This window comes from Cyrtonyx montezumae, unplaced genomic scaffold (assembly GCF_038088225.1).
Source record: "Cyrtonyx montezumae isolate F1298 unplaced genomic scaffold, pur_monq_1.0 scaffold_0, whole genome shotgun sequence".
Lineage (NCBI taxonomy): Eukaryota > Metazoa > Chordata > Aves > Galliformes > Odontophoridae > Cyrtonyx > Cyrtonyx montezumae.
Window position 1 is genome coordinate 29,926,537 of NW_027071824.1, and position 14,639 is coordinate 29,941,175.

General features: G+C 34.3%; 1 protein-coding gene across 7 annotated transcripts in view; it reads right to left on the minus strand.

Annotated features, from left to right (window-relative positions):
* QKI (QKI, KH domain containing RNA binding) overlaps positions 1-14,639 on the minus strand; it is a 138,923-nt gene that overhangs the window by 91,481 nt on the left and 32,803 nt on the right. For all 7 annotated transcript variants that reach the window (XM_065731299.1, XM_065731274.1, XM_065731264.1 and 4 more), the window contains exon 2: positions 12,050-12,192. In XM_065731299.1, coding sequence (XP_065587371.1) covers positions 12,050-12,192 — 143 coding nt within the window. The remainder of the gene's footprint in view (positions 1-12,049; positions 12,193-14,639) is intronic.

Consider the following 14,639-nt stretch of genomic DNA (forward strand, 5'->3'; position numbering starts at 1 on the left):
AATCTGTGTATAGGGATATACAAAAAAGTAAAATCTGACTAAACACAATACAATACAATTCCCTGAGCAAAGCAGCTCAAATCTCTCTAATCTCTCTTACACAAAGCCTGAAAACCCTATCTCGTGCACCATCAAGCTACGAATAGCCAATCTGAACTCTGACATACCTATTTAAGCACTCCCTGTAGAAAAGATAAGCACAAATGATTACAGTAATTTAATGTAAGACCATCTTAAATTGGTAGTTCCTAACAAGGAGAAGCAGCTCCTTATCATGGGGAAAAATAGCTGTTAGCATTAAGACAAATGAGGCCCATCTGTCATTATTCATATTTTCTAAAAAAAACTTTCAATGGCTACACCTCTCTTCCACAAGCCATCAAAACAAGCTTTAAGAGGACAAGCTCCTCCTAAGGGGAAAAGATTTGGGATCTCCTGATCTCGTTCCATTGCGAAACATTACAGTGCTGGACAAGAAATCCATACACGTTAAAGAACATAATGACAAGGAAAGCCCATTCCCAAGAACGCGAGCATTTCCTTAGCCCACAGCTTCTTAGAGAATGCTTTGTTACCCTCCACACCACCCCCAGCAGAGGGCTGCTAACCAGCACAGACACCTATCTCGGATATAAAAAGGGTCAGGAAGACCTGTTCAGCAGGCACTGATCTGTTGAATGGACAAAAAATAGGCTTAGGTCTTCGTTTCTTTGAGGCAGTTGACAGTTGTAAACCAGAACAAATGATTTAGTTTGGGTATGAAAAATGAAGAATTTCGTGAGAAAAAAAACACAGTAGAAATTGAAGCAAAAGCAGCAGCAAAAAAAATACCATCAAGACTAATCTTCCAGCTGAAGTGTTAGTCACATTTCTAGCTTACATTCTGACAGCTGTTATTGCGCTCAAAATTAATAGGTGTAGGTTGCTCCAAAAGTAACATCTCCATGACATCTCCATAGAAACCACAACAGATACAAAGAATAAAATAACACTGCTTGATAGAACAAATTATCAGCTTCAAAACAATATAAAACATGAGGCATTATTTTTGGAGCAGCCCTCACACTATAGGTGTGTATCAAACAAGACAGCCTTCTACGCAACTGAGCAGTGATTCTTCCAAACATCAGGTTTCATTCTGTAAATACATAACAAATCACTCAGTGAGACTTTACTACATCATTAATTACAGGAGTAGAGCTAGAACATACAAAGTCTGCACCACTTGAGAACACTTTTTTATCTATGATAAAAATAAAAGTGTTTTTCTAAATATTAAACTTCATGATATCAAGAATCAAAATGTTCCAAGAATTCCCCTAAGGAGCAAGGAAGCATCTCCAGAACATTACTGCAGCATCACCTAACAAACAGCTTGACACAAGTAAATTAATTTTTTAAACTACTTTTTTTGACAAAAATGAAGTATTTATTTTTACGGTTGGTGAGCCATGATATGCTGAAAATTTAGACTAATTTCATAATATCATTTCTTTGAAATTCAGAATTTACATTTTGTGGGTCTAATAAAACTACCCTTTCAAAGTTTGTCCTTCCAAACTCTTTAACCTTCTCTGTCGTAAGGGCTGACTGATAAGCCACCAGCTGTTTTCTTCTTCCTAGTGCTACAATGCATTCTCTTCCTTTTTAAGTCTAGTATACCCAAGCAGCAAACAGCAGGACTTTAGCCAGCTGCTAAAATGTCACAATCTTATATATTTAGCTCTCATCTCATTTACTGCCATCCCTCAGTGTCAGCCACTTAATGTCCCTTTCAATCGAGTCCACTGACATTCCTCACCGAGCTGACAACAACGCTGGCTGGATCAGCAGCTATGAGTACAAGAACACACAGCAACAAAGCACAGACCTTATCAGTTATCAGAGACAAAAGCCATGCCATGTCAAACACAGTCAAGGTGAAAAACATTTTTTTATTTTCAGCTCCTGACCTCAGTTTTACTGTTTCTAAGTTGGGTAACTGTTTACATACATTTCCTTTAGAGAAACATCAATTTGTTCTTCTAGCATACTTAATTAAAACTAGTCTATCATCACCTAGAAATTCTGCTTGTACTGTATTTGTCTGTACTATATGTTTTGCTTCTATTTTCTCAATGCTTTCCATACATACCAATACAAACTGTGCACTAGTCACATCTGCTTTACATTTAAGATTATTTTAAATATTAACCCTTCTCTTCATGCCACTAGTTTAATAATAACCTTAATAGGGTATTTTCACTTTCATTTCAAGAGAGTGCAAAATAATATCCCTCAGAATGTATTTTATGCTACATGTTCTGTTCGTGTAAAAAACACTAATCTAATTAGTCATATTTTGGAAATAATTGGATTTTAAATTGCTTAGAATTATCAACATAAGTGAAAAAGCTGTAAAGATAGACAAATTAACAATTTCATGGTTTTAAAATAGAAATCTCTGTTATCATTAGAGGCCCATTTGCAATGATTTAAAGGCCCACAGTGTAGTTCAGTAGTTCCCTCCTTTAAGTAGTCATAAAATCCTTTAAACAGTAATTGAAAGATTGTTAACAGAAAGCCTTTCAGGAAACCAGATCCCGTGAACAATCTAATAGTAGGCATGCTTAAGCAAGATAGTGAATAATCTGTTTCATCCCATTCACTAAGATGAGGTTTTCAGAACAGCGAGAAGTCATCAGTTTCAATAACACCAGGAGATGAGTAAAAATTGTTCAATTCCATGCTCTACTTGGGAATTGTGACACATTTATCCAGAGAATTAACAAGTTGTGCTCTGGGTAAGTTGGTCTCCAAAACCTAATTTTAAGATCCAGCAGTGCCCTCCAAGTCTCACAGTCTACATCATTAAACTCAGATTCCAATAACAAAGGATCCTTAGGATATACAGTCCAACAACTCATTTCCATAATAACACCTTTTAATTAGATGTGACTACATGTGACATTACCCAAGGCACTTAAGTTGGCAATTTTGCTGTACACCGCTTCCTATTCTCAGTAATTAGAAGTGAGAAGATATGTTTAAATTGCAGCACCATTGCAGATGGTGATACTGTTACTACAAATACTTTGCAGAAATGGAAATTCTTACACTTAGGGGACACCATTCCCCACCTATCTCCATTATTTTTTTTTCGCTTTTAATTATGAAAATAAATGCAGTCTTCCACCCTCCCCTCAGAAAGAAGACCTGACAAAGCAGAAACATGTTCTGAGGTTAAGCTTAAGGAAAGAGTCTCAGAAACCACTTCGTTTCATCTTACCAAATACTAGAATTTTAGATGTAAAGTTTTACATCAATTCACACAGTACAGTTTATGTTAAATTATTTTGTTTTATAATTCTAAGTTTCAAAAATACGTTTGTCACTTTGAGAGGCAAGTGGAAACACAGATTACATGCTTCCAAATCAGAAAAGCTTGAGGTTGTATTATATAAATAGTAATTACCATATTTTTCTTCAAAAATAACACTCTCCCAATAAAATAAAATGAAAATGGTTAAGCAGCACACCAAGCAGTAGAACAACCAAGACGATGACAGACTTACAGTATTATTTTTTTCAAAAACTTAGGAATTTTATGACATGTCAGAATGGTAAATTATTCAGAGTGGCAAATTATTTAACCTTCCTAAACATAAACATACTTTGTGTCCAGAGTTTCATGCCATGAAAATACTATTTGACAAAGTAACTTCAAATTTCATTAAAATATCTATAAAAGCAAGCCTCCTCTCAAAACTAAAAGCCAGTTGGGTTATATAGTTACTAGTCTTTGTTTAACTGCTACAAGACATCAAGTGCTACACTTTAACCATTAATAAAACAAACAAGTCTAGTAGCTTTTTATGTTTATTTGCTCTCCTACAAATAGTACACAGAAAAGTTTCTTGCTGTTGACCATATTTCAAATCATAAATTGAACAGTTCCATTCAGCTTCTGGAAAGGCTGTTACTGAAGTACACGGTGTACATCTGCAGCTCCTACAATCTGTAACTGTGCAAAATTTAAGTCAAGGTGCAAAGCACATCAGAAATGCACAACATATTCCTAATTACGGACCTCTGAACATCTCCTTTAGCACTTCTAAGTTCTTCCTCAAAATAACTAACTTCTGCTAACTATATGGTAGCATCAAACTTCAACTCTGCTCTAACCAAAAGGGGCCTGTAATGCCTTAGAAAGCCCAACTGGTCAGGAACATGTATAGATACAGGTCTCATCATATCTACATCATAGAATCATGTACTTCAGCCAGCAACAAGCAGTGCAGAGCAGGTAATGCCAGCACTGCCGCTACAACAGCACATTTACATATCATTTACATATCAAATAATATTGAAACCATTATCCTAACGATTTTCTGCTAACAAAGAAGCAGTATATTAACAACTTGAAATTTATTCAAGATTCATTTTTAACTAGCTTCTGCTTTTTACCCAGGAGCTTTTAAAAGGAAGGAGACAAACAGGCATTACACTCTGTCCATCAAAGTAGACCAATGTAACTCATTTTCACTGCATCAAAATAAGATCTACTTCCCATTTCCAGCAGAGAAAAAAATGCTAATTTCCCTGTTAGCAGTAGCTTGCATCTCCAGCCCTATATATGACAGAAAGCTAGATTTCCAGATCTCAATCCTACTTGTGCATCCACTATTACCTTGAAGAAACAGGAAATCCTTCAGAAAGGCTAACAAGCCTTCCAGGTTTCAAAGACAACAATTAGCACTTGTGGAAGGGAGGAAAAAAATTAAAATCCTTTTTTGGCCCAACTTCAAAAGTTGAAACAGAACAAAGTCCAACGAACTTTGTTTCAGTGTTTGTGTTTGGTGACAGTAGTTTCCTGCTTTCTTTTTAATGCAAGTGATCTTCAATTAAAATACGTGATCAAATATAGTCAATTCAAACAGTAAAATTAAAAAATATGTATGTTAAAACATAAGATCTGGAAGTTTGATATGCTAATATATTTCTTATTGTCAGTACTGAAGATATTAAATGGAGACTGATTTGTCACTAGCAGTAATCATGATTTAAAATCTGTAGCAGCAAGCCAGAGCTATTTCATGAAGCATTTACTTTTTGAGATCACATGCATTTGGATGTGGAAAAAAATAGATATATCCTGAGAAACTGCAACATATTTAAGACAATTTTCAGCCAATTCCACCAATCTTCCCAGAACAAGCAATCTCTCTAACACTAACAAGGTAACGCTCTCATAAAGTTTATGCTTGGGACAAACTTTAATTTTTTCAGGTCAGTGTGTTCCAAATGCTTAAAAATCACATCTGAAGTATACTTCTCAAGCATATGTCAGACCTATAAAGAAACATAAGCCTTTGACGGCAGGAGGGGGAACCATCAAGTAACCAAAGCAACTTAAAAACCTCAAGGTTGGGTGGACAAACATACACAACAAGAAGCCTTCCTGGAAGATAGGTGGCTTTGGGGTATATAATGTTCTAGAACAAGAGACAACACAAATGGAGGTAAGGTGCAAAAAGAGAAGGGAGGATATGTCAACCAGAATTATTTTTAACACACAATATTTTAAGGAAAATAATACACAGTTTCAATTAAGGTCAGCAAGTTTCAGAATAAATCAGAGCCTCCACAGAAACACTCTTCTTAATGAGGAAAAACACACCCTAACAGCTTAAGAGTTGTGCATAATTATTTTGCCTAAGTAATTGTAATGAAACAACCAAGTCCAACTACTGCTCTTAATAGCTTTAAAAAACAGCAAAGACTAATTAAACACACTGAGTATATATATACACCAAACAGAATCTGCTATGCAGGCATATCTACTGAGGTAGCATTTGTCTTCTACTATAAACTCAAATGTTCAAAACTAAGATAAGGAAGTAACAGTTCCGAAGATAAGGAACAAACTAAAGAATAAAATATAAATTTAAATAGAAACTTTACTTTTCAAGCTGGAATTTTCCTCTCAAGAATAATCATGGAAATAAACCAACTAACCTAACAGTATAAGGTACAAATGCATAGAAAAAAAAAAAACTTGTTGCAAGAAGTAAATACTGTAAATGTAACACTGCACTAAGAATTTGCCTTGACAAATGAAATGCACTTTAAAATATTCTACCTCCTTAAAAAATTAAGTTCACATTCTTGTTTAAATTACTTTTTTTTTCTTTTGGAATTAACATGCACTTTGAAGACTTTTGGACCAATTTATTATAGAAATAAGTATTAGAACTTAGAGAACCTACTACTGACTAAGCTGCCTCAGGAATAATTTCTGAACTAACAAATGTATTTTAAACATATCTCTATCTTAAACTCTTGTGAAAAAACTCTTCTCCAATCCTAGTTTAAGCACACAAGCCATTAGTTCCCAAAAAATCTACCAGCAAGTTCTACAGTGTACTCAACTATACCTGACCACTCACAACAGCAAGCCAATATCATTCTGAAGAACCTCCTCCCCTCTGTATAAAACCTTTTTCTACTCTAACAAATATTTGAAAGAACAGATTGAACAAAATCCAATTAAAAACAGTGTATTCCACAAGCTTCTGCCCCACAATCTAACTTTCATTGTGCTTGAACACAACTCTATTTGCACACAACCCCTGTATATTTTTAGTCTTGCAGAGATACTACACAAAATATGTGGAAATACAGAGAGAAATCAAGTATAGGAAGCATACACAAACTAACAAAACAAGTTAAAGGCAGTAGTACATGACCACTTGGAGCCATGCACCCAGATATTTTTGCAGTCCATGAAATAAAGATATTTATGCACATAAAGCACAGAATTCTAGAACATTCAAACAAAAGAGGGTATTAAGATGACAGCTCTGATCAAATAAATTGCCCACTGAAAGCCTAACTCTGCAGAGACAATTACAATTGAGAGACCAGCCATAATGAAAGGCACTGTGCAAGCTAAAACAAGCATGACCAATGTTGACGACTGGGTCTTAAGTTGCTCTTTTAAAAGTTCAGTTTGAAACATTCTTTGCAACTGCCAACATTAAGCATCCCAAATAAGATTAATTTAACCAACTCTCTAATCTAAACATTTAAAACTATTATTTCATTCACTGAAAAGCAGTCAGTAGGTCGTACATACTGTCTGGAGTCATTTTCTAGCTTACTATCCTCCTGAGGTACTTGGTCCACCCCACTTCTGTTTCTGGTATACAGAAGGCACCCAATGTCTAGCAATAACTGTTAGTGTATAGATCAGAGGACTCTCACTCTTGTGAACTGGAATTGAATAATGACTTGTCATGGTTATATGATTTTTGTTATTGATATTCCACATCACAACATCATGACATAACTAAACTAGAAAAATAACAATCTGCTACTTTGCACAAATGTCATACACATGCTGGATATTTCTGTAAGTTTAATCCTATAATGTTTATTTGAAGATTTCTTAATATAAGAATCATCACAACAAACATGTACCCTAATAAATCTGTTTAAAAGTTAATAAAATCCTGAAAGGATAAAGTAAAACTAGCAGCTAAATTACTATGTAAACTCTTGTCAAATGTAATTGTACTCAATGTTTGAACTGTTGGAATATGAGAAGGAAACTACCAGAAGGATGAGGGATGGACTAAGCTTATTGGCACTGGTGAACCGATGCTATGCCTGGAATATTACCATCTGAGACCACGCAAGAGGGTTACGGTTGTTTTTTTCTTTTCTTTTCTTTTTTTTTTTTTTGTTTGTTTTTAAATCATCAAGGTATCTTAGAAGCAAAAATACGTTTTGGAGATTTCAAAGGCTTATGTCTGAACCAAATGATGATGTATGTCATGTTTCAAGCAGGGTGCTAGAAAATACCCTAACAGTAAAGTATAAACCAGGACTTAAAAGACCGTTATCTTTCAAAGGGTGAATTAAATTGTAAGTAACGGAAACATCAATCCATTAGGAGAATAAGGCTTGTAGATTTCCATTTTGTTAACAAGCAAACAAGGGTGATCTTTCTCAATGAATCTATTTCTCTATTACTTGCAACTAGAGAGTCTAAAACCTCATAAACGTCTGATGTTCAACCTCAAACTTGTATCTGATTTTTAAACTTAATACTTTTAGTAGAGCATTGCACCATGTATCTCATTAGTAAGCAAACTATTTTAGTTCCTTCAAGTATATTGGTAGTTACATCAGCAGATGGCATTTTCTCAAATATTCCTCAAGCCCTGATGATTACTCTGCAGACTAAATTTATTTACCAAGAAGAGTTATATTCCCTCTTTCCTTACTACCGCAAGGGTAAACAAGGCTAGTTTTTTTAGTTTCCTTCCCTGATCATTAGGGAATTAAGAGCTTAAATAAAAGAATTAGAACAATAAATAAAGAGGACGTTATCATTTTCCTAATCCATATTAGGGATACTATTAAGCTCTGATATTACCAAATTGAAAAAGGATTTAAATGTTTTGTCAGTAAGTTCCCCATAGTAAAATGAATCCCTGTGTTCATTGCTCTGCTGTACTAATTAAACAGTTTTAACTAAAATGGTCAGAAAGTATGCACAAGCTGTTTATCACTCCTGGCCTCTGAGCTTCAGTATACTCAAAGGACATGCTACTTCAGATGCGATAATTATTGAGTTCTTACAGTTATACTGAAGAGGCACAGAAGAGTTCCAACAGAGAATTTCACATTAATCAGAGCTAACAGGGCATTTATTAATAATAAACCCATGATTATAGAAGAAAAACATTTATTCAGTTCAATATTTGTAGGTACTAATTCCAAAAACTGTTTAAATTGGTATCAAAATTTAGTCTTAAAGGGAAATTAAACCAAAGAAATAATTCATCTGAAGCATAAGAAATGCTGAAGACAGTATTAACTATTCACCTACTAACAACAGCATACACTCCATTCTTCTGTTTCCTACGAGCTCTAATTTAAGATATTTCCAGATATACTCTTAGAAACCGTGATGAAACTTGTCTTTCCTTCAACTGGAAGTACTTTTAAACCAGACCACCAAAACGTTAAATGATGATACAAATATTTAATTGTAGAAAGAACATAATTTTAACCAAAGTGCAAATTACGTACAACTACCAGAACCTATTCTTCATTCTAAATAATTTGTCTGACACTTCTGGAGCACACAAATGCCTCCGAGAAAAAAAAAGGAAAAAAAAGGCCAAAATCTAAGTTTTGAGATGAATATTTCCATAAATATCAAACATCTTTCAAGGTCACAAGAAAGAAGAAATACATATATAACATCATGATGTTACTGTAGTGTGCACTGAAAAAAAATGAGTCTGCCTGCAGATCACTCAATAGTTACGCAACTTGATTCTGATTACATCATGAAAAACTCAAGATGACATGCAAAAGTAAATTGGAAATTTAGTAAGACTTTTCATGTCCTTCAAATACTAGCACAGAAGTGCAGACTACACAGCCCACATTTAAAAACTATTGGCTGTTTCAGATGAAAATTAATTTTGTAAATTCTAACCTTACATTAACTTCATTCTTAGAATCAAACCAAGAATGAAAGATATTCAATATGCACTCAAAAATCATATATACATTAAGAGACAGAAGAGGATTTTATATGCATGTTAGTTACATATTTCAATCTTATATATCGCTTTTCTGTCTATGTACTCCAAGAACAGCTAAATAGTAGTATCGAAACAAAATGCATGTATATATATGCCTAGCTAAATACAAATAAAAGGTTGAATGTAGTGCTGTGGTAATAGCAATTGCTATCAGTGAGATTATCTTTACGGGTAAATTTCATGTTGTTTGAGACAAGTTAGAATCACAGCACTCTATAGACTTTCTGAACACAGTACTAGCCTGAACATTATGCAAGGTATTGCACTCCTAACTTCTAGAAAGGGTTTAAGAGCTGTTCTCATATGCACTGACATATTGTAGCTCTTAACTAATTCTCAAGGATGTGCATATCCTCATTCTGAGCCAGGAACAAATACAGACAGACACCAGGCAGGCAAGAAGAGCACAAGAAAATCCTAGAACTGGCTTCCTGTTTAAGTATGAATTGCAGAGTACAACACTCAGAACCTATCCAGAAAAACACATTCGTCTCCTACCCAGCTAAAGCAATAATCTAACATAATACCTGTCATGGGTGGTGGCAATTTCTACTAAACTGATGCTACCATGACTGAAATAAGCAGCACTCGTCTGAACAAACTGTATTGCGCTTTCTTCAAGCACAGGATTAAGTTAGCTCAAACTTACTGTTCTTTTCCTGGTATAAATTAGACAGTCACAAACAAGCTCATAAATATCAGACAAGTATGTTTGAGCTACCTTAAGGATTTGTTAGTGACAAGACAAAGAGTAGTGACAGAAATCCCACTCCCACTTCTATTAAACTTTGGTTCTTACCAGATAATGTGAAACTACCTTTATACTGCAGGTCATACATACACAACTTCTGAATTTCCAAGAGCTTAATAAAATCATTTAGCAATCACTTCAAAGGCATTTTTCTGAAGGCAAATAACGAGGTAGTAGTAGCTAGAGTCAGGAAATCCTACAGCCAAAGTTACACAAGTGTTCTATCAGTACTACAGACAACCTCTTCCCCGTTTATTTACAATATGTTTGATAATTAACTATCAAAAGAGCACTGAGCTACTGCACTCTTGATTTCTACTAGAAAAGCTTAATCATCAATGCAACTCCTTCTACCTCAGATTCTAGTAGATCAAGCACAAAGTTCTGTAAAAACTACAAATGATAGTTAAGGTATGGCTATTCACAAATGATGCACTGTACAATTATAAAATGAAAATATTTCAATGAGCTATTTTTTAAAAAGCTATTAACTAATATAACTCTAAAACTTGTACACATATCTAAAAAAGTTAATTTTACAGAACAATTGTATTACACACTCCCACTCAAAGATCTAGAATTCCATATAGTTTTCACAGAATTAGTATTATTTGGCATAGATAACCATATGTATATGTACACGTATAGGGAGATAGATATGTATATGAATATACTTAATTTGGAGGAATAAAGAAAGGAAAAGGAAGAAAGATGTTCTTACTGTCAGTGAAAATTCTTTAAACAGGTATTTCAATTCAGAAGCATTAAACAACTTTGTGAAGACCCTTGTCTGAACATTCAGTTGTGAACAGTGACTTGCACTTAAGCTTTTAATGAGGTTTTACTTAAAGACCTGAATATTCTAAGCAGCATTAAAATAATAATTTTAAGAGTTGGAATTTAGTAACAACACAAAGGAAAGTCACAGAAATACCACAAGTGTCGCATCCATTACTTGCTGTTCTGTGCTTTCTTCCACTTTTACATAACTTCAGTATGCAAATGCCTCATTTAAACCCTACATTCCCCTACTTCAACTCCCGTACCAGGGGGAAGTAACAATCTCCTGACAATGTTTAAAGAAAACGGACAGGGTAGATTTTGACAGGACTATTTTCCAATCTGTTTGTTTGAAGAAATATTTAGACCAGAGAGTTCTAAATATTTCTAGTAAAATGAAACCATTCCCCTTCAAAATGCTACACATACTACAGAACAGCTGACCCAATGGAAACTCTAACAGTTGAACACATGTAAGAAACTTTGCTTAAGGGAAAATTAAAAAAATGCAAAAGAACTGGTTACATAGGGATGGGACAAACAGCAGTACCAGTTCTAAGAGGCGTCTAGGTGTGTCTAGGTAAACTACTGACTTTTAGAGTAATACTAAGTTGAAAGCACACTGTCCAAGAACTACTTTTCCTCCACAGAACTCAATACACACTTTAACAGAACTGAGTACTGAATGAACAAGTTAATTCAGATATTCGATATGGTTAAATTATAATCCACACAATCCCCAAATACTCACCTTTACGTATCACGTCAACAAGCATTACATACACAGCTTTCCTAAGAAGTACCTTGTCAAAAGCAATTCAGAGTGATCCAAGGGTGGCACCACAGGAAATTTACATTTAGAGACGACCACAAGGATCAAGAAATAATTTAGGGACTGAAAAGATATACTTACATCTGGATATTCTTTTACAGGCACATATAGTTTCTCTTGTAACTGTACAATAGGTCCCACAGCATCTGGTAATTCTGCACTTCTCTTCTCCGTACTACCATTTAATGTGTCGTTATACATGTCTTTCCGTACTCTGCTAATTTCTGTGGGGGGAAAAACGTATATTATGTATTAAATACAGTAACAGTTTATAATCTATCATGACAATCTTTTCTTTTTAATTTCTCCCAAATCTCACTGCCATTTTCCTCCTTTCTCAATGAGTATTACCCTAAGATTAAATAAATCTACTTATTTTTTAATGCAGCAGATATCTTAAACGCTTTCTTCATGACTGCAAATTTGCTGCCTACTCAGTCCTATTTATGAAATTCAACTATTTAAGTAAAAATTATCTGCAAGCTCCTGAAAGCTTACAAAACTGTTCAGTTTTAAAAGTATACAATGCTTGTTTAAATATTTATTATAGTCCAGCTTCTAGAAAAAAAAAAAAAAAAAGAAGAGGAAAAAGGAGAGGTAAAAGGGGAAAAAGATAAAGGCAGAAAAGATAAAAGAGAGTGGCAGATAAATCTACCTAACAGTGAAGAAAAACACAAAGAAAACCATGCAGCCATATAATAATATTTGCTCATTTAACTACAGCATTTGGAAATGAAATGGTGCATCTGAGCAAGAGTAAACCTGATAGTATGAGTAAGCAGTTATTGAGCACACAATGTGACAGGAAACTAGTAAATAGTTCTAGCAACAATCCTCCAGCATGATGAATCAGTGAGCTGGGTCATCCTTATACACCTAAACAAATACGATCGTAAAATATAAATATAAATAAATAAATATATATATATATATATATATTAAAAACATAATTATATCTTATTTCTTCATTGCAAATAAATGAAAAGTTCATGGACATCAATCACATCACTAGGGAATGTTCTAAGCAATCTTCTAAATACCGTTTCTGCCACTTACATCCGTATTATATACTCCCACAGATGTTATACTTAGTTACAAAATAAAGTCGAATATATATAAACAAGGTTGCTAAAACATATGATTTTGCTCAGGTTAATTTCACTGAACTTGAACTTCATTTGATAAGCTCTCTTGTTTAACAGAACAGTATATTTAACAAGACCTTATACTTAATTTCTAGTTCTGTTAAAACAACATTTAAATTGCTGCAATACGAATAAAGTAACAGATCATAGCTTACTAAACCATAAGTACTATAAAAAAATGTATCAATGAGTTTATTCCAGTATCACTGAAGAATTGCTTAGATCTCACATATCACCTAAGTTCTAAACTGAAAGTAAAAATGTAAGCAAGTATTACTGCCAAATAAGTAAGATTATGACTTAAAGTATGGGTTGTAGAGTAATAGTAGATATTTAATAATTTCATTATTTCACGCAGAATTGTTAATCATGCTTTCAAAATGTTCAGAATTAAGACAGAACTGAAAAAAAATCATTGAAATACCGAACAGAGGAAGCCAGAGAAACAAGAAATTGCTTTAAACTCAGGTAGCAAACAAGATTATAAGAACTTGTTTCATAATCAAGGTTTTGTGCCAAATGATTTATATCTGAGATTTACAGCCACTTGAAAATCTGGGGGGGAAGGGAGCCTGCGTATTAACAAGTTTCTCAAACACAGCAGACTTCATTTTCAAAGAAATTATTCTGAATTAATTCTAACAAACGTACTCTGCATATTCAAGAATAAGTTGTTACTCCACTAGAAACTGACATAATCAATCACGTATACTGTAGAGCAATTTGGTGGTTTACACCTGTTTAGTATGGAGAACACACCATATAATCATAGCTCATGGAAAAAATCGACAGCTTCATCTACACTCACAGTTTTGGCAACAGGCACAAAAATCCTCAGGACTGCAAACAGTATTTGTACTGGCCTCACCACGTGAAGAAATTGTTTAACACATCTCTTTGAACAAACATTATCATCTTTTGGCATACTCAGTCTCCTTTTCATCCTGTTCAGATTTTCCACTCATTTTTACTACACAGGTTATGCAGTCTGCCTAGGTTTCTAAGCATAAATAGTAATGTGGTCATTTGTATTTGCATTTGGCAGCTACAGAGTAGCTGCACTGAAAATGTCATTTTAAATTGTATCATTCATACATAAGATAAGCACTAACATTAGATATCCTTGTTTTCACACCCTAAAAAACCACACACCAAGAAAACCAAACCCGCATAGTTTAATGCTTGCTTTGCAAATACTTGTATGTCACAGCTGTGGTACAAAAGAACCAACATTCCGAACACACACAGTACAATAAGCCGACTTGAGAACTACTACTGAACGCTGGCTTTTGTTAAACCTAAGTCATTTATCATGCCTCAAACGCTGCAAACAGCTTCTACATCAATCAACTTAAGATCTTCTATTCCAGCACAGGACCAGACACTGTATAGCTACAGCTAGGCTTTTGTCTTCTCTCAGCACGTTCAAGCCATCGCAAACAGTAACAAACACCAGGACAGGGACGCTCAGCTGCATCCATTCAGCTTTAACGTTGGCTCCTCACATGTTGCTCTTTCTTCTCCTT